We start from the raw sequence: 24103 nt of genomic DNA, 5'->3' as shown, positions 1-24103 counted from the left end.
ATATGATGCAGCGTTGAAAGTAATCTCATCCAAAACCGGAAGTTTGTTAGTGTATAAGCTGGTACGAATATCGTGATATTCACTTTGGTAGTCGCCTTCTTGATTTATTATGGACGTAATGCACGGATTGTGGTGATGCGCGGCCTTCAGCGATGAGGTCCTCGCGTGTCGAAGATGGAAACGAGCCAGAAAGTCCAGTAGCCTGTCGTACGTAAATATGTGTTTATATGTATGAATATATGTATGAATATATATATATATATATGTATATGAAAATATTCATGCGCGGAATATCAGAAACAAAAGGGGCAGTGCGTAGTCTTGGGGGAATCAAAACAGCCTCTCACGGGCTTCAGCAGTGCCCACGCAGGGTTTTTCACACACACTGATCGCGGATAATTTTTGTTTTCGTGCGTTCGATGACTTCCTCAACGGGCTAGCGTGAGAATCTTTCGAGCTTGAGCAATTCTGAACTGTACTCTGCTTTGCGCGCGATAATCGCCTTTCGCCGCAAGGACCGCCGCTGCCCTCCCTGGTCGAGGCATGCAGCCAGGCGACCCAGACAGACTCACAAACCGCAGTGCTCAGTGTAGGCAAAGAGCGCGTTTAAAGCGTTTCTCACGCATGCCAAACTGCTTCCAAGTGTAAACACACCACCGCCACACACTCGCGCGTCTGCGCGACGTCGAGGATTGGGGCTCTCACGCCTCCGCTGTTAAACAGGAAGGAGCCGCAAGGTGACTGCCATTTTTCACTGCAGGTGCAGAACTAGATACTCACCAAATGCGCCACACAGATAAAAGAATGCAGATATTTAAATAGATAGGCAAATGCAGTGCGACAAACTCGAGCCCTTTACAGCTCTGCTGCCAGGTATGAAGTTGACAAGGACCGCCGGCTTGTTCTCAGGCCCTCTGCGCAGGGTGCGCCTCGCCCTCGCCAGACAACACGCCGCGCACCGATGCATAGAGAGGCCGCGACCTATCACCAGAAACCTCCAAGATAGCCAGTTCAGTGTTGCCGCAGAGCGGCGGAGAGCTGCCCACGAGCGCGTACGGAGACCGCTAAATACCAAAGACCGAGTGTGGCGCCGCGCTCAAGGGCGTATCGCGCGGGGCGCCGGGCGTCGTGCGGCTAAGCAGATAGACCTTGCACTGAGCTGTAGGTGTCTTTCTCAAGAAAATCGGGAGAGACAACTGTCCGTGCCGCAGCGTGGGCAAGCTCGTCATCGTCTGGGGCGTTTGACTTCATGAGCTCCCGAAGAGCCATGGTGAAATACGTGCCCGGGGTCAGCCGAAGTCTCAGCAGCAGGCAGATGTTGCTCGTTTCGCCTGCAACAAATAGATGCCCCCTCCGGTCGGCCTCGGAAGCGGAGGCACCCTTCGTGTGCTGCGCCTCTGTCTCCCTGGGGCCACCCTGGGCCTGCGCAGGGCCCCCGGAGAACATACATCTGACCTGCGCGGGGTCGAGGGGCTCATCCCAGGACACTCGCAAATCTTCGGCCCCAGCTGTCGATCGGAATGGTCCGGTCTCTGTGTTTTCGCTTCTTCCGTCTCGGCCCTGCACTGCACTCGTCTCTTCCGCGTCTTTGATTTGTCCGCAGCGACCCTCGAGCGTGTCTTGCTGTTTCTGTTCTAGGGTTCTCGCGTGTCTCTCAGCTGATCCGGACGCCATATCGCGTTGCTTTCGTAGAAGGAGGTCGACATCCGAGAGGAGCACCGACTCTGGTTTCTGCACCGCCTCCTCACTGACCTGAAGAAGCTGCCACTGGCAGTTCCTCGCGCGCTCGAGGAGAGGTCTGTAACTGCCACTGCACTTCACTCCTAAGATCGAGAGGCCGGTGGCAGCGGAAAGCGAGAGCGGATCCTCCGAGTCTTCGCCGCCGTCCTCGTCCTTCTCGCCCGCCGAATCCGCACTGCTTGCTTGCCACCCTTGTCGCCCGTCTTCATGCCGTCCCCTTCCCCGCCCTCTGCGTGAGACGCCCTCGAACCGCGAGCGCTGTCTGCCCCCCCGCTCTCTCTTTCTCTCGCCTCTGCAGGGTTGCCCACGTTCTGCGTCCCTCGACAGTCCCCTGAAACGACCCACGTCGGAGTCGTGCCTTTCCTTTGAAGTGTTGAAGACGTCGAGAGAGACTCCCAACAGGTCCACCGCCAGCTGCGCGTACACCGCCGCCAGCTGAGACGGGTACGTCATATCGGCGCCTGGCATAGGTAAGACCACGTCGAAAATCGACGCCTTGCAAGCCTCGGCCTCTGTCTCAATCACCCTTACGCTCTGGCGAAAATCATCCATTTCGCAGTCGCTCTCCTCGTCGCCCTGGTCTCCGCCCCAGACCCCCCGCTCGGGGCGTCGCGAGCGCCCCATCCCCTCACCCGATTCGCACATAGTGTCTGTTTTCTCACGCCGCCCCCCGGCGTGACCATCTTTGGAGCGAATACGGACAATGTCGCCTACGCACACTTTGTCGCCGAAGGTTTGCCATCGCCAGCTACAAGCATGGTTGAACAGGACGCTTTGTGCGGAGTGCACATACAGCTGCAGAGAGTTCGGCGGAATCTCTTGCAACGCCCGGAAGTAGTCCTTCACGTCGAAACGGCTCAGCGCGTCCAGCGACGACGGTTTGTCGCTTCCGTCTGCTGGGCCGTGTTCCGCCGAAATTTTGACGTGCATGTCTCTCTTTTCTCCCTGCTTTTCTGTGTCGCCTCGGCTCCGCCTGCCCTCGCGGGACTCCCTTTGCTCACCTTCCCCCATATCCACCTCAGCATTGTCAGCCCCCGAGTCCTGCTGACCGTCTGCCTCCCCGCGAGGCGGCAGCTTTCTTTCTCCCGCGTCCCCGATCGCGTCGTCCCTCGCGTGCCTGTTGCCTGCCTCGCGCGCGGCCTGCCTTTTCTCTCCCTTCCGCGCTGACATCAGCAACGACGACAGCAGAGACCTCTCGATGTGTTGGTGCCGCGCGGCGCGCGCCAGCGCGAGGCGAGGGTCGTCTGTCATCTCGAGCACATCCCACAGGGAAACCTCGCCTCTTTCGAATGTCCACCCTGCGTGTTCGCCTACTTGCTCTTGTCTGGTCGGTCCCGGTGCCGCGGCGGGGCAAGCGGCCGAGAACCGGAGGTGCCTCGCGGGGCACCGCCGCGCCCGCTTGCCCAGAATGAGCGCCACAGCCTCCTTCCAGTCGCCGCGAAGCAGCGCCGCGCCAACTTCGAACGTCCGCACGGCGTGCGTGCCGAAACGCTGCAGGCCAAAGTAGTTCAGAAACCCCCGCGAGGAAATTGTCGCCACGCCCGCCTCGACGCGGCGAGCCAGCTCCTGAATCGCCGCGTCGCACTGCGCCAACGGCAGGCAGCGATCGGCGAGGGCGACCGCCACACGCGCGGCAGGCAAGTCGCCGGAGGGGCCTGCGCCGCGGAGACCGCGCCTGGCGGGTCCGGGCAGGCGGACGTTCCGCAGGACGACTTGGAACGAGTTGCCCAGGAGTCCGCCGAGCCGCTGCGGACGCGAAAAGTAACCCAACGGCGCGATGTGCACGTTCGCGTCCCACGCGGGGTGGTCAAGGTAGCAGGCAGCCAGCAGGGCAGACGGTGATACCTGAGAACGAAAAAAACCAAAAAGGAGCAATCGCCCAGTGACCGACCCTGCAAAAAGGCGTTGCCGCGCCTGCCCACAGAAGGCCCGTGCCGATCGTGAGAGGCTGCCGCGCTCACCGGCGCCTCCGCGCCAGTGCGGCTACCTGCAGAGAGAGCTCCGCACGCAACTACACATCTACGGTTTAAGCCATAGGGTTTAGCACATGCACATGTGTGGGGATGCCGAGTGTAGGGCGTCGCGGCCTCTGAGGCACCTGCATTCACGCCTTGCCGGACATCTAGCAAAGTAGCGGGGCGAAACAAAGGGGTACAAAAAGAAGGGGAGGTGCATAACGTGCGGCAGAAAGAAAACACGCGGAAAAAACGAGTGGAGCCAGACGCGCGCCCAATGTGATCCCCCTCCCCCCCCCCTCCTCCCCCCCCCCCCCCCCCCCCCTCCCCCGCCACGCGTTTGGTCGTCTTGTAGCCACAGATCCCATTAGTGTGCATCACGAGCAGGGCCACAATAGGGTCTCTTCGTGTGCATGTAGATGCCTGCCACGAAAGCAGAGTAAGCGGAGATTTCCCTCTTTCGGCACCTTGAGAATGGAGCATCGCTGGACGGTGATTCCGCGTTTGTCTTTGGTGCCCGCCACCGCAAGAGACTTCTGCGGGTGTCTGCGGAGTCCGCGACCGACGCTATGCAGTGCATTCGACGTGTCTCGGTTGATTTTCATGAGGACAAAATGTACGTACGCCCCAGCGTTGGCGGGCCAGCGAGTCTCGTAGGCCCCTGCGCGGTAGCCAGGCGAAGCCGCCACGTAGTTGGTGGCGCCCCCTGAAGATCGAAAAGGGTCGAAGAGGAGGTCAAAGAGCGCCGGGTGGGAGGCGAGGCGCGTGAACAGGTGGGTTTCCCTCCCCTTCAGGGTCACCTTTGAGGAGGTTTTCTCGGTGTTTGCGCCTCGGAAGAAAACCGCGTTAATCTCCTCTCTGCACGCTCGTCTCTCTTCGCGGGAGACGCCTTCTCTGCAGCTGGCGGGTTGTCTCCTTCGGTCTTCCTCCCGCTCGCCGCCACCGCGTGCGGCTTCGGCTGCGCCGGCGCTGAGAGCCGGACGTGCGCTGTCCATACACTTGAAGGGCACGGGAGGGAAGAGGAAGCGCATGCAGCTGGGCCGTGGTGTCAGTTTCAGAACGACGCCCGGCGGCGTGTTCGCAGCTTCTTCGAGGAGCGACACCCAGCAGCTCCTTTCTTTCTTCCTCTCAAGGCGCTCCAGCGCGCCCTCGGGCCGTGCGACTCCTCCCTGCGGCGCCCCGCCGCGCCAGTCGTCCTCGCCATCGCCCTCGCCCTCGCCGTCCTTCGCGTCTTCATCCTCGATCTCCTTCTTCAGGCACAGCAGCTCACGGCGCTGCTGAGCCCAGCAGGCGCCCAGCGAGATGAACGGGAAGAGATCGGCCGCCGCGCCCGCCGGACTTGAAGCAGTCAAACCACCGCCCGTCTCCTTCCTCTCGTTTCTCTCTTCTGCCTTTTTTCTCTCTTCTCTCTCCTCTGGTGCGAGGGGCGGCTGGGCTTGAGTGTCGCCTGCTTCGCCTCCGAGTCCATTGGCCTCGAGGGACTGCGGCTGTCCTTCACTGGCGAGACGCGATGACATCAGCCTGGCGTCAATCGTTCTGGAAATAATTTCGATTTGCTGCGACAGGTTGGTGGCTAAAAAGCCCTCAAAGGGATTCGGCGCCAACGGAAGGCCCTCGGCGCTTCGGGGGCCCGCCTTCGCCTCCCCTGCGTCGCCCTCCTCGTCCCCCTTGGGCACATCCGCTTCGTTTTCATCGTCTTCATCCAGGGGATTCCTGTCCTTTCTCGTTTGCATGTTCTGTCGCTTCCAAAGCCTCTCGTCGTTTGCGCTCGCTTCCCCACCCGCGTCGTCCTCGAGCGGGTTGGTGGGACGCGCGCGCTTGACGCCCCACGGCTCGCCCGCCGGTCTGCCGCTGTGCGCCGTGCGCCCGGGCGAAGGCGTAGCCGGCAAGACATTCGCGGACTCTGCAACGAGGAAGGGCAGCCGCTCACGTACAAACGCATGCAGCGCCCCGCGCACCTCCTTCCGCACCTCCGCCAGCGAGGCGAAAGAGCCCGCGGGGGAGAACGAAAGACCCGGCGCCAGCCGGGCGGGAGTCGTCGGGTCCGCTCTCTGCGACGCGTGACCCGGAGACCCGCCCGGCGACGACCGCGAAGCTATCAAGTCGGTTGAAGGCCCGGCCTGTCCCTCGCCCCGCGCCGCGTCTTTTTCTTCGGCAGCCTGCCTGCGCTGACGCAGCCAGAGCGCCCTGAGGAAGCCCGCGAGGTCTCCCAGCAGCCATAGGCTGGCAAGTTTGGCGGCGCTATTCGCCTCTAAAATCCGCCGCACTGGGCGGGCCCCCAGACCCTCCGGATCGCCGGGCGACACAACGGGAGAGACATCGAGGGAAGCATCGAGCGACGTTCTGCGCGAAGCCTCGGGCTGAGGAGACAGGAGCGCGCTGCGTTCGGCGGCGCTCGCCATTTGCCTCGCACGACGAATCCAGTCAAGATCCTGGGCATCCCTCGGGTTTTGGCCCTCGGCAGCCTCTGCATGCATCGCGTCTTCTGCCTCCCGCGCCACGCTCGCCGGCGGGGGGCGCGCCTCTGAAGAGGCGCCTCAGCGACGTGCTGTCTGTACGCCTCCGCGCAGTACGCGAGGCTCTTGACGAAGGCCTCGACATTCTGAATCTCCAACTCAGAAAGACACGACACGCCTTCTGGCCCTCTCCCTGCAGGCGCCGCCTCCCCCCCCCCTTCTGCGGGAGCTCGCGCGCCGCTTCGTCTGTGCCGTTCACGTCAGCCGCCTCTTTCTCGCCGCCGTTCCCTCCCTCGCGTTCGCCTGCCGCGCCGGGCGTGAGGCGAAAGAACGGGGAGATGTGTAGTCCGCCAGCTTCCGCGAGCTCCTGTCGCTGTCGCTTCATGCGCATGCGGTGGGCGTCCACGAGGAAGGGCAGACGCAGCGGGCTGTCGTCTGCATTCGCGCCGAAGGCCTTGCACCAGCAACCAAAGCTGCAGGGCTCCGCGAGCCTCGCATCCCCCTCACTCTCCCGGACGTCTCCGGCGGGCGACGGCGAAGAAGGCGAGGAGAGGGGAAGTCTGCGGGGATCTTCCACGCCCGACTGACACCGCGGACAGAGTCGCTCAGCCGCCAGGCAGACACAGGGGAATTCGGAGTGTTCGTACACCTGGAAATCTTCGAAGAGTGTCTTTAGAGAGCCGCGGAACCCTTCGCCAGCGCAGGTTGCTTCTGAGGGGGCGACAGGCCGCCATTCTGTCTCCTCCGCGGCGAGGCCCTTCTGCGGCGCCTGCAGCCGCCGGGCTCCCTCGCCCTCCGCTGCCGCCGAGGCACCGCAATCCGCAGGGTCTCCCGCGACAAAGTGTGAAATGCCGACGAGGCGCGAAAAGTCCGACAAGCTCACCAGAGAGGCAGGGCGTCTTGCACGCGTCTCGCCGGCGCCACATGCAAAATCGGCAGACAGAGGCGATGAAAGGGAAGCCGCGGGGGGTGCAGTCTCCATGGTGCAGACTAGCAGAGGGCCGAGGGCGAGTGAGCGGAGGAGCAGCTGCGTAGCAGCTGATTTGCTGCTGGTTACGACCGGGAAAACATGAAAAAAAAAAGCCCTAAAAAAGCAGCAACAAACACGCCAAGGGACCCGACAAGAACATGCATACGCGTGTAAGGGGGCTATGGCCACTGCTGGGAGGAAGCTAGAGTTCTACTCCAAACAAAAGAAACACACAGACACACACATGGATGCGAAACTTAGGTAGGTCTACAAAGTCTCTACAACTGCTGTGTGCATCAATTATAGGGCTATATCGATCTACTCCGAGGCGGGCTGGTGTCCGCGTGTTGCAGCATGAGGTGGGGCTCCAGAATCTTTGTTCCCATCTATACGGGAGCCAGAACACGTATAACTTGCGGATTCTCTCCAGGAAGAAGGCAGAAAGGGCCTGCGAAGCGGGCTTACCAGCAGATGGGCTGGTCTCGGCCGGCATGTACCTACACCCGAAACAGCCAAAGAACGAGCGATTTCCAGCGCCAGGCGGATCCGTGAGCGGCTTCGCTACTCGACTGTGGGTACGTCTATTTTGCTGGCACTCGAGTCGACGACAGAGAGACACATATCTTCGAAGAATCGTTTTGCGGCTTTTCCTCAAAGCCTCGCGATGCACGCGCATGTGAGAAAAGTCCCCAGTGCATTTCGCCATCGTGTGCGTGTTGAGCGACATGCAAGACACAGCCTTCCTAAAGAGAGAAAACGCCTTCTCTGGGTGTTTTCTTACTAATCCCATAATTCGTGTGTGTGTTTGCTTTGTCTTTGAGTACGAATATGCTTCCCCTTTTTTCGCGCGCAGGCGTGGTCGCTCTCTATGGAGGTCTCTAGGGTACAGAGTCTCTCTTTTGCCGTGTGCTTAGTGTGTCTTCGCCGGCGTTGCTGACTATATCTCTACTCTTGCCTTGGCTTGCTCTGAGTCGCTGTTTGTCTACGTGTGAAGTTTTTTCGTGCCAATCTCTCTTGCGTGTTCATCCCTCTCGTTGGCCGCTCTCCAGGCCCCATGGCTGAGTGACTCTCGAGCTAGTCCTTTTCCACATGGCGCCCCTCCGGGATTCGGCGTGTCCTGGCTCTTGTAACATCTCGTCATGTCTGAAGGCCTAACCCTTCCTCAATTGTAGCTTTCTTTGAAGATTTTCTGAACCCTACACTCTCAGTCCGTCCTCTACAGGGCGGCCTCGTAGGCCGCGTGCTGGGGTCACACACACCGGTCTGATTTCTCTGCTGCGCGTCTGCCTCCTTCTTCGCCATGTTGCTTGCTTCGCCGTTTTGCCCGTCCCTGGTCGGCTACTTCCTCTCTGTTGTTTCTTCTCGCGTATTCGTTTTCTCTCTTTCGAGGCGTAACTCGTTCATCGCCTCCTGCTCCGTCCTCGTTGCGCTCTGCCTGACTGTCTTCCCTTCGGGCCCCGCCGCAGGCCTTTCCCCCTCCCACAGCCGCGGCGCCCCTGCGAAGGGCGACGGCATTTTGCGGCCGGTCTTCCACCCATCGCGTGCGAGATGTGCGAGCGTCTCGAAGTCCGCGGCAATCTGCGCAGGGGTTCAACATGTCATGAGAAAAAGAGTCTCGCCCGCCTCCCTTTGCCCGGCTCCTCTTTGTGATATGGCTTTCGATGCGGCTTTCTCTCCTCCCGACTCTCTCCTCTTCTGTCCCTACAGCTTTTACACGTCTCATCTCGTCTCGCTTCTTCTCTTTTCTTCTCAGACCGCGTCGCGCGGCGGCTTTTCGCAGTCTTCTTTACGGCAGGTGCCTCTTTCCGCGTCGTCGATGACCGCTCAGTTTTTCCCTGCCGAGGTGTCCCGTCTGCAGGGGGTCTTCTGCCGCGCTCCGGGGGGGTGCTGTCATGTACCACGACAAATTTCCGGCCGGCGCCGTCAGCCGTCCTTCCTCTCGTGTCTTCCCTCTCTCGCGCTGCTAAAGAACGCGGTGAGGATGTCTTCCGCGGCTTTGCCTCTTCGCCTCATCTCGGCTCAGTCCTCCGACGCCATCCACCCGCCCCGGAAGCCGTTCGCCTGCTCTCTACGGGCGCCCGCTGACCTCTCTGCTGTGTCTGCTGAGCGTTTCGCCGCAGCGGAAGCCTCTGCTGCGCTGCTGGAGGTGCCTCCTTTCGACTATATGTGTCTCTCTTCGCCGGAGGCCGCGAGGGTCTTCGCGCGGAGCTGGCGGCGCACGCTGGCGTCTCTCCTTCCCTTGCTGGCTGCAGGCGCGGAGTCTCAGCCTGCGGCCACGCCTCTCGCCCCCGCCTCGCCCCTCGCCCCCCCTTCGAGTCCCTCTGTAGTCTTCCGCGCCTGCGCGCGCAGCCTCCCCGCGGGCTCCATCGTTTGCGTCGGCGAAGGCACGCGGCGCGCCGCGGAGGAGGCGCTTCTGGAGGAGTTCGTCCGCATGTGCGGCCTCCAGGCCGACCCCCGAGGCGGCGAGGCAGAGACCCGCGAGCCCGAGGCAAGCGCGCATTGCGGGCCTGACAAGGGGCCCGCGGAGGGCGACGACGGGGCTGGACATCCGGCGGCCGGCGAGAGGAGAGAGCCGCCGCAGGGAGTAGGCCCCACGCGAAAATGCGAGGGGGGGCGAAACGCCCCAGCTGTGCATGAGTCTGACGAGGAGAAGAAACGGGCCCTAGACGCGGTGCGGGCCTTCTTTTCTTCCTTCTCGCCTTCCACTGCCACCGCGGCGAGCCTCGCGGCAGAACTGCCTCCGCGGCCGCCGCTGTTTTCTCTGCTCTCGGAAGACTCGAGGGCATGCTCAGGCGCGCCCTCCCCGGCCTCCGGCAGCGAAACGCTCGCGGGCGCTGATTTGCAGCGCGCGGCCTCGCGCGGGTGTTTGGGCCACTTAACTCCCGGATGTGCGTACACTCCGCATCAGCGTCTCCGCATCGCAGGCGGCCCGCTGACGTTCTGTCCCTGCCGGCTGCAGACGCGCGTCTTGTGGCCTACCTCGGCGTTGGCCGCGGAAGGGCTCTCCAGGAGCTTGGAGCGAAGGAAGCTGGAGGAGCTTGAGGCGGGTTTGTCTGAAAAAAACGTCTCTCTGTCGTGCCCAGAGTCAGGCGGCGCCGACGCCGAGGGCAGCTGCCGAGGGAGTGTAGACCTCCCTCCAGAGCTGGCGGGGGGCGCCACGCTCGCCTCGGCCTCAGACAACCAGGGCTCCCTCTCGTCGTTGCGTGAGGCCGCGCAGCGAGAGCAAACCGATGCGCAAGTCGCGAAGGCGACGCGCAGAGAGGGCGACGCTTGCGAAGCTGGGGAGGCCGCGGAGGCGAGCGCACAGCAAGCTGAAGTCCTCTGGCCTTCACTGCCGCTCTTCCAGGTGAATCGGCTGAACGTGTATACCACGGTGCAGCGGATGCTTTCCCTGGGAGACCGCGAGGCGCTTCTTGACGCTCTCAAGGTGACCGTCGGGGAGGAAGTCGCCGAGTCGAGGGCCAGCGGAGACACTCCGGCGGGCGCGACGCGCTGCGCAGCGGCCACCTGTGAGGACGCCGAGGCGGAGGAGAACGGGGAGGCAGAGGAGGCGGAGACGGAGAGAGTGACAAGCCCCGAATCTGTTGCAACTAGCGAGACGTACGGGGAGCAGCGTGAGGCGTGGGCGTCTAGCGCGGCGGACAGCGCCGCAGCCGAGGCGCCGCAGGGCCGAGCGGGCGCAGCAGGGAGGGAGGCGCAGAGAAAAAGGCGAGAAGAGGAATTGGAGAGGGACAGAGCGTGTGGTGGCGAAACGCACCTCGCATGCATCATGTTTGGAAGCCCCTCCGCGGTGTGGAGCTGGGTCGCCAACGGCCTCCCTCTCTCTCACGCGAGTCTCAGCGCGCCAGTGATTCCGTCGTATACGGCGATTCATGCGGGGGCGAAGCAGTTGACGCTAGACTCTCTGCAGGCCGAGCCAGGCGCGCGTGCCTTCTCGGCCTCTGAGGAGGCGTCGACGGAGCCGGGAGGTTCGCAGAGTGCGAGAAGAGGAGATAAGCGTGTGGCCTCCACGGAGGCAGACTTCTTGAAGCTACTGGAGGCGTGCAAAAACAGTCTCCTAGAGGGGCGCGAGGTTGCGCAAAGGAGACAGGGAGAAGCTCAAAGGCTCATCGCCGTCGCCATCGGCCCGACGACTGCCGCGGCCGCCCGGCAGGCAGGTAAGGCCCATTCCACCGGAGCCGCACCAGCGGCACATAGTAACATGAAAGCCCAGACGCCGTCTCGAGTCCTTTCTGCGTTGCTGTTTCGCCTGATGCATGGTGAATGGCTGCGGCTGTCGTCCTGGATGCCGCCAGCGCAACGTCCGCTTCCGTCGCCGCAGGGAGCCTGAGACGCTGAGAACGTGTCTTCGCTTCCGATGATGCAAGCTCTGACACTCGAAACAGAGTGTGCGTCTCGAAAATCAGCATCACAATCATCCTATCTGTGGAACTCCTCGGTGACACAGAGTCAAAGCGTACCTCTTTGACAGCTGTCCCTGGAGCGCCAGGGTGCTTTGTGTGTCGCGGAGCGAGCGCAGCGCAGACGCTCCCGTCGCCTTCTGTGTGTTGTCCTGTGATAGCTCGTCGGGTCGGCCTGCTGGTCTCTAGCCTGGCACCCGTGCCTTATGTTTTCTCGTTTTTTCGGGTCTGGCCTCTTCAGGGTTTGCAAAGGTTGTCTCCGCCTCTCGCCCTGGCGTGTCAGGGTGGGCGGGAGCCCTCCTTCAAGCCGTCAGCGACCACCGGCGACTGAAGGAAGTTCGCGGGCCATGGGGCGCCGCGTGCGAGGGACGCGAGGGCGAGGCGAAAGCCGAAAAGACAGCAAACGAATACCGCGCAGGACGGCGAAGCGACGACAGTGCTGACGGCGGCGTCGCGAGCTTCGCTGGAAACGTCCGCGTGCTTGTCGTGTTGACTAGAGAAGAAGGCAAAAACATGGAGTTGGTGAGTGCACTGGAGGCAACTGAGGGCGTCACGCTGGAGTTTGCCAGTCTCTCCAGCGCTTCCGTCGAAGCCTCAGACCGAAGGCCCCCGACCGAGGACCGTCCTCGCAATCTGTCTTTGTCGGGGGCCTTCTCTCCGAATCCGGCACCTCTGGGCCCCGGCGCGCGTCGAGGCGGCGCCGGTCCCGGTCAGGAGTCTGTCTTGGAAGAGCAGCAGCCGCGCCTGCAGAGCGAGGACAGAGAGACCCTGGGAGGTGAGAAGAAGGGGGCGGACGGAGGAAAGGAGAACGTTGAAGGCGGAAGTGATAAAAAGACGGTCGCTTTGAAGGTTCTCGAAGTTCCTCTCCTTCGAACTGAGTCCACACGCGGCATCTTCAAACGAGCTCAGTCCGTCCTCGAGGCCTACGTGGCCGCGAATGCGTTTTCGCAGGTCGTCTCAGCGAAACCTGCATAATAAGGGACCTCGTGCTGCTGACACAATTTTTTTTCGGTACCGGAAAATGCAGTTTCGCGTGCTGCTGTATTGTGTGAAAACGGGATATGCTAATCTTTTCTCTGGTGGTGTAGCGGCTCGCCGTCTACTTCTGTCCAACAACTGTAGATACTAGACGTCTTCACCCTCGGCAGCTTCTCAGCGAAATCGCCAACTTCTTTGAAAAGCGTCTCAGAACACAGTGCAGTTGCTTGTTTTCTCAGCTGGTCGCCGTTCCAGTGACTGCATCCACTCAACAGGGACGCGACGCTGGTGCCACAGCCAAGATTTCGTGCAGAAAACGCCTGCCTGTATCGGAAGCCAGGTGGCCCACTAGGGGCTCGTAACGGCCTGGAGGGCGCCTTCGTTCCTTCGCGCTAGAGGCTTTCAGATGCAGATCGGATGACCTGCCTATGCGTAGCTGCAGATGCTTGGCCTCTTTCGAGGGTCTTCACTTAGCCCTCCATCCTCCTGCACTAATGGCTGATCTACATTTCAGCCGCATCATTGTTGCTTTCCATGTATTCATCGAGTTTGGGATTCGGCTCTGCTGAAGGCTCCCACGGCGGCGCCGTGCATACAGCTCTGCAGATCTGCCAGGACTGTGGTTTTCTGCAGCTGCAGGCATGTCTTCGTGCGGATTTTCGGCGATGGAGGTCAACGCCTCGCGTCACTCCAACGTCCGGTGCCACAGGCAAAAATGCTCCCAACCTGTTTCCATAGCGTTCATGACCCTGTGAGTTTTTTGAGAGAAAACCTCCAGGGGGGGCTCAGGTCGCGAGACACCCCTGTTCGAGGAAACAGACACAGCAGAGCACGTGAGAACTTGCGCTTCAGCGAGAGCCGCGTCTTCGGCTGTAACAGAACTCGCCCGGTTTATCGTCAAGCGAACCGCGTGATGTGCGTGGTCTGGGCCTGCCTTCGGTGACCTCTCTCTTCTATCCTGTTTCTAGATTTCTTCGGCAAAACATACTCTCTCCGCCTCGCCCTCTCTCGTACCCCCCCCCCCTCCCCTCTCTCTCTCTTCAGGGTCCAGTGTGTCCCTCGGTCTGAACCTGGTTCGTTTGCAGCAGATGTCTCGCCGTCCCAGCACACTGTGCGGCGCCAGAATTGGAGCTTCGCCTTCATGCTTTCAACTTTGTGTGCCCCCTTCTACCGCTGCTCGCAGAAGCTCGCGAGAAAACGTCTTCAGAGCGTGCGAGACGGGGTAAGCAGCATGTGTCTTAGACACATTCGCCAAGGATACCAGACTACCCTGATGATCATTGTTATAGTAATACATGGTTTTCAATTGGTTCTATATCCACAATAGTTATCATCTTAACGAATACCCGAATGTTGATACGATAACATTTTATGACTCGAGATGTAGTCAGTGGATGAGTAAGCAGCATGTGTCTAAAGACACATGCTACTTACCCCGTCTCGCACCCTCTGCGCTCCACAGATGTGCACTTCGCATCCTCCGCGCGCTCCATCCCGCCCTCCCGCACGTCGGCGAAATATGTGGCTTTCTTAGTTGCTGTCGTGTGCCGCGACAACTCCGTCTTTCAGAGTGGTTTCCAGCAAGAGACAAAGAGAAGCGAGGACACTCGCCTCCAACGGAAGTCCCTTTGTCACAGTGCAGCCCGTCGCTCGCGTTTTTTGCTCCCCGGCCTCCGCCGCTTCGCGCGGCCCATCACCGCGCGCCTCCAACCCCACTTACACCTCCATCTTCCCTTCCAGGTCGAATGCTGGCAAGACTGGGAGGAGACGCCGCCATGAGATACAGATTCTTTCTCTTGCACGTCCTTTTTTCTCTCACAGCTGTAGCACACATCCCCTCCACCAGCTGAGTTCTTTTTTCACCTTTTCGTTACTGTCCGCCGCTTTTTTGCGGTTCTCCAAACACTTGGCCTATTCCTCGTCTGTACGGCACCGGAGGTCGGTCGTTCGTGTCTTCTTTGCGCACGCAAGGCTTCGTGCCTCACATCGTCCTCAACTCTTTCTTCCTTGTCAGCCAAATGTTTCCATTTCGTCTTCATGTCTCTTGTCATTGGCTTCCAAATATCGGATATCTCGCGCGGACTCTCGTGCGCTTATCGGCTGTCGTGACACCCGTGCTCGTCGGGTTGCAGTGCATGAGGACTTGACAAATCCCTACAGATGCTTTATTCCCTCTCGCCATCCGTGTCGTTTTCTCATCGCCGCTCTCCTCATCTAGCCTCTCTTTTTCCCGCCGTTTCCTTCTAGCGCTTTAATTCGGCCTTCTCTCAGGTAGGTGCTGCTGTCTGCCGCTGGGTTAGCAAGCCTGCCGTCAGCGGGGCTCTACTTCTAATCGTGCCCTCTCCTATCTGTAGCTGCGGCTCTCATTATTCGATTCCCCTTCTTGTTCTGCTTTCGCGTCGTCTTCCTCGTCTCTCGACTGCCGGTCTTCTGCTTCATCTCCATGGAAGATGAGCCGTCTTCCGGGGTGTCTCCTACGTTCCAGGCCGGCTCGGGCTCGCGGAGGAAGCGCCTCCGGGCTGCGCTTGCCTTCGAGGACCCTTCGCCCGCCTCGTCGTCCTTTCTCCAGGAGCGGAAAGAGCGGCGGCGGCGCGAGCGGGGCCCTCCTCCGGCCCAAGGGGATCTCGCCGACCCCGTGAGCCGCCCGCCGCACTCGCCCGGCCCGGCGGGCCAGTCTGGAGCCCAACTGGGGACAGCGCCGACCGCGCCGGGATCCACGCAGGCGCGGAGCGGGCACTGTGGCGCAGGCGTCTCTCCGGAGTCTCCTTTGACGACGGGCCGACGGCGGGGCGGCCTGCAGGCGGCTCCGGTGAGCTCTCGATTGCGCTCGGGGCGGCCGTGTGCAGCGGAGCTCGAGGCGGAGAGGGGCAGCGGTGAAGAGAAAAGTTTTGTTTCCGCGCGGAAGCGGAAATTGCTTTCTGCCGAACTTGCACACGAACTCGACGGGCCGTCTGTCACGCGGATGACCCCTGCAAGGCGACGAGCGCCGTCGGGCCCGCAGGCGAAACGGAGGAAGCGCGGCGTTGCAAAGGCGCCCGCGACAACTCGAAGAGGAGGACGAGCTTGGAGAAGCAGCGGAGTAGGGGGTGATGGGGAGGGCGAAGACCCCCAGGAGGAGGTAAAGGGAAAGAGCGCGTCGTGGAAACGCGCTGGCAGCGACGAGGTGCTGCAGCCAGCAGAGGAGGGCAGTCCCGCGCAGGGGCACGAGGACGGTGCTGGAGGGGGGGCCGTTTCTTCCTCGGAGTTGCTCTGTCTGCTTTCACTGCGGAGTCGCAGCAGTCGGCGGAAAGAAGGCGAACCGGGGTCTTGTTCCTCCTCTTCCTCCATGTGTTCGCCGCCTCGCACTCACAGGGGCAGAAGACGCGCCGGCGCCGGCGTCTCTCAACTGGACAGAGAGCGAGTTTCAGAGAGCGAAGGAAGCAGCGCGCGTGCGAGGTCAGGGCGCAGAAGGCGCGAAGAGGAGCAGAAAGAGGGCGACGAGGCGGGCGCGGGGGACGACGGCGCTCCTCCGTCACCTGCTGAAGATGCCAACGACGTGCAGAGCGAGAAAAGCGAGAAAACAAGAAGCACTTCGAGACGAAGAACGCGGGTGAAGAAGGCGCCGACCAATGCAGCGCCGAGGGAACACGAAGAAGAGGGAGACGGGCCGGACGCGACAGAAGATGCCGAGGGAGACACCAAGACCCCCGCCGGAGACCAAGAGGTGGATCGCCAGGCAATGTCCGAGAGAGAATACCTCGATCCCTCCCTCGAAGGTGACTCTGGAGACGTGAAGCATGAGGGCGTTAACGTCAAAGACACGTCGCGCGGGGATGCGGGTCTGCTGCGTTCGCAATCGTCGGGCGCCGCCAGATCGCCTTCCTTTGCGCCTCCGCCAATGTCTTCTTCGTCTGCCTCTGCGGGTCGCTCGGCGTCTCCCCCAGACACGGATCCGTCCCTCGCCGAGCCCTTCTGCTCGCCCTGCTGCTCGCCTTCGCTTCTGTACATCTCGCCGGTGCGGGCCCACGCGCCGACTCCGGGGCCCCCGTCCCTCGTGCCCTCTCCGCGGCAAGCGCGGCTCCTCCGCGCGGGTGGGGGGCCGGCGGAGCCCAGAGACGAGTGCCAGCGGCGCAGCAGCGGAGGCCTGGCGTCGCAGGGCACGCTGAGCGCCTTCGGCCGCGGGGGAGAGGGCGGAGCTTTGGGCGCGGCCCGCGGCGCGCTCAGCGGGGACCTGGGGGGTCGAAGGGGTGAGCAGGAGAGTGCGCGCTATCAGACGCCGAAGCCGTATGCAAAGAGCCAGGAGGAAGATTTTGAGGGGCTGATTGCGCGCGAGGCTTCAGAGGAGGCCAAGGCGTTTCTTAGCCAGAAGAAGACGCGCCGGCGGAATTTGCCGGCCGTCGCGGCCTGCAGGGGTGCGCCAAGCAGGAGTTTCCCCTCTGCGGTAGCGACGGCTCTGTCGGGCCAGCCCCTGCCTCCGCCCCTGTCTCCGTTCGACGGCCCGCTGGGCGCGGGCGCGGAGGGCATCGAGCGCCGGGGAAGGAGACAGCGGATGACTGCGCGGCCGATGGCGGGGAGGGACGCAGCAGGACTGGGGACGGCAGAGGCGGCAGACGCGAGGTTTCCGTGTGCGCAGGGGCACAGCGAAGAGGATGGCGACTTTGACGATCTGGGGTCGCCCTGTCTGCCCTACTCGCGCGAGGAAGAAGAAGCGAAGGCGCTCTTTCCCCACCCGAGGCGTCAAGCGATGAAGATTTTGTGTTCGTCTGCGCGAAGCAGCATCAGCCGGCTCAGCGTCAGCAGTCGGCGAGGGTTTTCGCCTTGCGCGGCGGTGGGGGTCGGTCCCCCCGACCTGTGGAATGCGTCTCCGTGTGCTGGCGACAGCTACCACTTAGAGGCGTCTGGACGTATCTCGGCCTTCTCCTCGTTTCCGTCGTCGCCGAGCTCTGCGCACGTCTACTGGAGCAGCGCGAGCCCCACGCTCCTCGGCGCGGGCGCGCCGGGATCGTACTTTGGCGCCTCCTCGTCTCTGGATCTGAGCACCAGCAGCCAGATGTCGACCTCGTCGGCCTCGTCCTCCGTCATCTTTGCTCGTCCGGTCCTCGTGAAGCCCGGCGATGGAGACTACTCGCCCGCGGGCGACGCGGATGAAGGCAGCGTGCAGTCTCGCGGTCGCTCCAGGCGGGGCTCAAGAAAAAAACACGCCCCCGTGAAAGCCTCGTGCGCCTCGCCCAGTGCGCGAACCAGCAAAGGCGGGTGTGTCTTTCGGCTGCCCTCTCCGCTCTCGCGCGGAGGGAGGGGCGCCGGCGTCGCCGCGGGCGCGGCCGCCGACGAGCCCGAGGGCGCTGGGGTCTTTTCTAGCGCGCCTTGCGCCGCCCCCCTGCATCCTCGCCAGCTGCCTCTCTTGGCGTCCCTGTCTCGCGGCGGGCCGCCGCTGGGGCTCCCTGCTTGTCTGGCAGCTAGTGGCGCAGCGGGCCTCGCTTCGCAAAACGCCTCCGCGTCTCTTCGCAATCCGCTCTCGAGCGAAAATATGCTCCTCTCTGCTTCGTGGGGAGTGAGTTTCCACCGGTCGACCACGCGCGCCTACGGAGCGGCATCTGGCTCGCTTTTGGGCTCTGCAACGCCCGGGGCCGCCGGAGGGGCGATCCCGCAGTCTTCGCCCCTCGTCCGGCGCGCCCGGCGTCTCTCAGAAGGCGAGGAGGGCGCAGGCAGCGACGCGTTGGGCCTCGGAAAGAAGCAGCTTTCAGCGGCTCCGGGCGCGCCCAGCTGTGGGGACGCGCGGAAAGAGCGAGACGCAGGAGGGGCTCCGTTGAGCAAGTTTTTCGAGGCAGAGGAGGGAGAAGAGGGCAAAGATCCGAAAGACAGTGTTGGGAGAGACGAGAACGCGGAGGTGAAACGAAAGCCCGCAGGAAGTCGGTCTTCCGGGAAGGCCTGAGATTGCGTGGAGGCGTGCCTCTCAAGGTACGGGGCAAAGCCGCAGCGACCGGTTGAACCAGCAGAGCGGCAGCATGATAGTCTGAATGAATCTATATACAGCGTAGCGCAAGATGCCAGTGTAGCCAGTTCTAGGCGTCAGTCCATGTGGGGGCGCGCAGACTAGGCCGCAAGTTTTGCAGGTCGGGTGGCTCGCCGCGCGGGGGAGTTTTGCCTGGCGCAAACGTTCAAACATCGCCCAGGCACACGCAGGGAGTCTACCTGCCCCCGATCGTCGCTTGCGTGTGTGTTTCTGAAAGCACAGAGATGCCCGGATGGCAAATTGCGTTCCGTGTACAGGGAGTCGTGGGGGGGGGGGGGGGGGGGGGGGGGGGGGAGCACTGGCAAGTCGCTCGTTCGCATGTGTGGACAGCCCGGCGGCGCGAAGTGGCGGCGCACGGCCTGTCTGTGGCAATGGGGAGCGGGAACGTTTTTCAATTTTTTCAGGTCGGGAAGCTTTCTTTTTTTGAATAGGCACCTGAACCCTAAACCCGTCCGCTCGGGATGAAATCCAGCCTCACTTTGTGTCCAGGGACGATGTCGGGAGTCGTGTCGGTTCCCGTCCACTTTCTTGCTCAGTTCTACACAACTGGTTGGTGCTCAACGAACGTATCGCAAATTCAAATCCCTTGTTTTGTCTAGATCAACTCGATGGGTGGCGAGACGCTTCTCCGGAAGGCACCTTTTAGGCGTGAACTCACAGCTCACGTGAGCGGCGGTCTCTCAGCTAAGCACTCTTCGCCCACGTTCGGATTAGCTCTCAGGGGCCGCTGCCGCCCTCCGTGCAAATACGTTTCGCTCAAGCTGGCGCCTGAGGGCCGGCGCATGCAGAGTGCCGCGTATCACGCACGATGGAGGTGACGGCTTTCTAATGTAGCAGCGACCCAGCAGGCTGGCACATACCACAACCCGTCTCGGAATTTCGCGACCTCAGCGGTCAACAGAGAACGCCCAACGCTGACTACGAAGGCGTGTAGAGGTTTAAAGGCTCGCAGACACACTAAATGGGATTTGGGCGTCGACTGTGTATACGTACGCTGCATTTTTATGTGAGCACAAGAGCCAGGCATAACGTCTTCAGAGGCACGATACGGGCACTCGTTTCCCCGCACCATTCGTGTTCGTGGAGGCGAGATACTCGCGCTAAGTGGTAGCAAGAGAAACAGCAGAAGGCGTTACAGAAAAGACAGGCGAAGCAGTCGCGAGGATGTCACCGTCTTCTTCAACACGCATAGAGAGCATACATATATATATATATATATATATATATATATATATACATCTGTATATATGGGACTTTGTTTGTTTGCTTTTATGTATGTATGGCTTGCTCCTGGTGCCGCAGCAAATCGATTCGCAGGAAAGTGGAACTGACTCGCAGCAGAGGACCAGATCCGCACGGCGTTAACAAGCCGCTCGCCATAGGGTTGTTTTACTTGACAGTGAAACGCCATTCACAGCTCTTGGGTGCCGGTGCTTCAAGAATGAGTGTCTTTTGATATCTTGACAAGCATAAATGGATTTATATAAACAAGCGCATGAGCTTCGTGCCAAAAAACGAAACGCTCGATACGCCATGCGTCCCCAACTAGTCCGGCGTCTCCTCTACCCTCACGCCTGGAGAGAGCCTTCTGTGCTGGAAACGAGAGAAGTCTGCAGCGCTTTTTCCGTCTGCATGCCCTACGCATTGTTTCAGTCCTCCTGTTCCTCAGACGAGTCCTTCGCTGTCAGATTCCCCTTGCCGTTATATTTTCTGGAGGTGCCACCTCCCCCCGCCCCCCTCCCCCCACCACCCTGCAGTACCTTTCCACCGAGGTCTCAGATAGCCCTTCATCTATGGCGTTTTCGATTGTCGTCGTTGTTTGGGCTGCCTCCGTCTTGGATATTCTTGTGTGGCTTTTCTTCTAAGCAGAGAGCGCTGCAGGAGTCGCCCCCAAATCGCCGAATTTATGAGCCTGAACTTAACCGGCCGTCTGCTCTCCATGAGTCGTGGCCCTGAACCCACAAATGAGTCTTCGTTGAGCCCCGCGAACCCGTTTTCGTTGCAGTGCTAAGGTGCTCTCCTACTTCTTTCCCTGCCTGAAGAGGGTTTCACAAGGCACGTTAGAAACGCCTCTCTTAAGAGGAGGGAGTATCACGGGCAGCCAGAGTGTGGAATGAAGGCGCTGTTGGAGGATTGCCAGACTGCAGTGGAAAAACACGTGTCAGCCGCCAGCGCCGTGACTTCTTCAGCGAGGTTTTTTGACAAATGTCATGTTATCACGCTGGAATGGGTTGTGGGGTGCATTCTGCAACGCAGAGATATGCAAATTCGCCTAAGTGCTGTCCCCACAATAGCGCTTTCTGGCACTTCTCTGTTTTTCCTCCTCCAGGCAAGTCTGATGTTGACAAGCTCTCAGTTGGCCGTCCTCACTTTGTATCTCGTCATCTCTCGCAAATTGCATGCACAAGCTCTCCGTCTTTTTGTCCGCTGGCTGACACTTCTGTGCCTCCTTCAGTTTTTTGGCGAGAAAGCAGGCAACACTCTGTTGTGCCGACATAAGTCACACGCAATCGCGTCAAATGGCGTCCGAGCTCACGGAGCGCAGGAAGGCAGAGACCGACGGATATGGTCGTCTAGGTGATTATGGCCGCCCACTGTCCCTTTCGAAAGCTGTCAAGCGTATTTCCACTTCCGACTGCACACTCAGATGTGGCTACACCATTCAAAAAGGAGTCACGAGTGCGCATATTGGTGGACATGCGTGTTCTTTCTACAATCCTGCCAATCCCGGTTTTCGGCGGCTACACTCGAAGCCTGTGGGAAGTGCCTTGCCGAGAGAGGAGGACCCTCCTGCGCCACCTACTCGCAGACGGGCAACTTCTTCCTCCAGCGCTTGAACCCTCTGTTTAGACTGGCGAGCGGAAGCATCCTTTGCATCCAACGACAGTCTGCAGCACTCGTCCGCATATGCCTGCCCGAGCAGCGCACAGACGACAGCAGCAGGCGTAGAGTGAAACCGACACCCTCAAACCTACCAGGAACCTGGTCTTCGCCGACGCCTATAGAACTTGTAGATCCGTGTTATTCCGAGAGTATCCAACTGTCAAGCTGGGACTCCTACAGCTACAGAGGCTTGAAACATCCTCAGTGCATCCTGCCGATGACGGCGCGTCCTAGGTTGATGCAAGCACCGTTCTACATACTCGCGTTTGCAGTTGCAAGTGTCTATGCAGTTTTCTAGCGAAGGCGTCACGATGTGGTTACCGTCAATTCGGCTTCCATCTCCTGCATCCGTGTGGATGCAATATTCCGTTTCAGAGCCACAATCAACTGAGAAGCAACAAGGTGAGTTTAAACACGCGAAAAGGGCACAACAGTGTTTTGTGACACAAGTCGTGGAAAATATAGCGTTTTCCGGGGCGAGGATCGCGCTCATGCCCTCTTTCTCTTTCGTAATTCTATTTAGCAACTTCGTTTTGCCATCAGCGCATAGCCGCCCGGGCTGCAGGTCAGCGCAAGCCGATCTCCGCAGCGCAGACGCCAGCCAGGTGAAGAGTGTTTTTTTCGCGAATGCACTTGGTGCGAAGGGTGGAGGGGCTTTCGAGGATAACGTGCCGGATGCCTCCGTCCCGACGGCGATGTGAACGTCTCCGGAAAGTGAAAAGGTTTCATTTGGGCTGGTGGGGGAGGTTCGTTATCTGTGTGTGTTTTCCACTCCCCGTAAAGGACTATATGAAGGCAATTCTGAGTCGCCGGCGGCCCCTTTTCTCCGTCATATCATGCGTCGAGCTGCTTGCCTTATCTTTCTTCGCAGCCGCTTCCGCGTCCGCCATATACATGCTGAGGTAATTTCTGGTTTTGCTCAAGTCAGCGCAAACGCGCTGGAGCAGCGCCTCGGGAGGGTGGAGGACGATGGGGCCGTCGGCGTTCAGCAGAGACTTCCTAAGTGGCTGGTGGCTGGTTGAGCCTTGTGATTTAGGGGACTGCGAGGAGTTCTCAGAGTCGCACGCTGCAGTCGGCTTCATCGCGTCTGTGGCTGGATGAACGCGTACATCGAGCGAGTCCTCTACGGGATGGTGAGGCCCTGGGGCCGAGGAGTTCGCTGATGGCCATTTCTTGCGACTTTGTTGTTGCTGTAGAGGACACACAAAAGTGATTCTCCAGTTCGCTCTCAACACGGCCGGAGTGGGCGGGAAAAAAAGATGATGATCGGTTTCCGTACTAAACACTGTCGAGCGACGCTTTGTCGCGTCAGTTCTGCACTAAATTTACAAGGGCCTCCGGGACGCCGGTGTAACCTTCTGTTGTCATACACAGCGGCGCAGGGGAGGGGCTGGGAATATTCAGAAACGAAGCCTTATATACACGTTTCATGCGTGGTACCTCGTTGCATGGGTTTCCTCCCCTCGCAAGCCGACCCACACTTCGTCTCAGCTGTTGGGCCTTCAGTAGCTTCTCGTTCCAGGCATCGGCGAACTGCTCCAGGAGTGTCAGCTTCCTGTTTGCAAAAACGCATTCAGCGCTTGTTGCTGACTCTAGGCGCCGGATTATCTGTTGGCATATGTGAAAGAGAACAGTCGTGTATTCGCCGCGGGCGCCGTGCTCCGTGACACATCCCGAGGTATTCTCTTACACTGCAGAAAGTGGGTGCCTAATTCTCAGTCCGCAACGCCGTCACATCGAGTTCATCGACACACGAATATAAATGTGGACATTGCGAACAGTTTCACCCTACACGCTGGGGTTCACGATGGTTCTGAACCTTCGAGGGTTATCTTGTACGTATGCGCGCTCAGTACCTAAAAACAGCATTTTCCAGGTTCACGCGTAACTGGCGTCGTCCCCTTTATGGCAACAAGGACAGAAGTTTGCGCTGACCTTTTTAGCTCTCCTTCTACCAAACGACACTTCTGTCGGAGTCGTCCCACTTCCGCCTCAGACTCGTGGAGTCTCTGGGGATCAAGTAAGACAGACAGAAGGCCTCGTTGCGCCACCGTCAAGCTCTATCTGAATCACGCTGATGCTCCGCCTATGTGACTGCGCACTAGGGATCAGTCTGTGCAACAGCCCCGCAGATATTTGACACACCACCTGGCCCTCGGTTAGGGAGCTCAACCTCGTGTGATATATATATATATATATATATATATATATATGCTTTTCTACCTTCGTCACCCAGATACCAACAGTCTCTAGTCTCAAAACAGCATAAGAATGCCACTTCTGCTGTGGGGCGTAGACGTCGGGTGTTATGCCTTCGGTCTTTCCAAGTCCGTGCGCCCGCTGACCGTCTTCAAGGAGATGACATCGTGCATGTACCGCTCCTTGGAGAAATCATTCCGCGTGCTCTCGTCCAGAGCTGAAGACATGTATTTTTGCACAACCCAGTCAACATCGCCCAAAGAAGAGTCATTGCTTCGTTATTCAAACAGTCGTATTCTCACTACCAGACACCGCACGGATCTGCACCCAGCAAAAACGCATAGAGGTGCTCCACAGGAAGTGTCAACCCTACGCGTGACGATTTGGAACCGGGGCGGGAAGGCTGTGAACCCGGGTCTCATGAGGTTTGGTTTGCTGGGGAAGTTTGACGCCATTGATGGAGTGGCGTTTTGCTTGTGTGGTCTTACGGTGTAACGTCAGACGCTGTGAGAGTTTCTGTAATTAAAACA

The 24103-nt window shown here is 60.2% G+C and overlaps 4 protein-coding genes across 4 annotated transcripts; 2 read left to right on the top strand and 2 right to left on the bottom strand.

Moving 5' to 3' along the window:
• Window positions 1-1134: 1134 nt before the first annotated feature.
• Window positions 1135-6097, bottom strand: BESB_000070 (uncharacterized protein; the record flags this gene model as incomplete). Its single annotated transcript, XM_029358762.1, has 2 exons — window positions 1135-3585; window positions 4163-6097. 2 exons carry the CDS (start codon window positions 6095-6097, stop codon window positions 1135-1137), a joined length of 4386 nt encoding a protein of 1461 aa, XP_029221674.1.
• A 22-nt stretch (window positions 6098-6119) lies between these two features.
• Window positions 6120-7133, bottom strand: BESB_000060 (uncharacterized protein; the record flags this gene model as incomplete). The annotated part of the gene is made up of 1 exon (XM_029358761.1): window positions 6120-7133. One exon carries the CDS (start codon window positions 7131-7133, stop codon window positions 6120-6122), a length of 1014 nt encoding a protein of 337 aa, XP_029221673.1.
• A 1969-nt stretch (window positions 7134-9102) lies between these two features.
• BESB_000050 (uncharacterized protein) lies at window positions 9103-12496 on the top strand (the record flags this gene model as incomplete). Its single annotated transcript, XM_029358760.1, has 2 exons — window positions 9103-11278; window positions 11763-12496. 2 exons carry the CDS (start codon window positions 9103-9105, stop codon window positions 12494-12496), a joined length of 2910 nt encoding a protein of 969 aa, XP_029221672.1.
• Window positions 12497-14942: 2446 nt separating this feature from the next.
• BESB_000040 (uncharacterized protein) lies at window positions 14943-18410 on the top strand (the record flags this gene model as incomplete). Its single annotated transcript, XM_029358759.1, has 1 exon — window positions 14943-18410. The coding sequence occupies one exon, from the start codon at window positions 14943-14945 to the stop codon at window positions 18408-18410; it is 3468 nt and encodes a 1155-aa protein (XP_029221671.1).
• Between the last annotated feature and the right edge of the window lie 5693 nt (window positions 18411-24103).

This window comes from Besnoitia besnoiti, chromosome I (assembly GCF_002563875.1).
Source record: "Besnoitia besnoiti strain Bb-Ger1 chromosome I, whole genome shotgun sequence".
Classification (NCBI taxonomy): Eukaryota; Apicomplexa; class Conoidasida; order Eucoccidiorida; family Sarcocystidae; genus Besnoitia; species Besnoitia besnoiti.
This window is presented reverse-complemented; position numbering and strand designations above follow the sequence as displayed.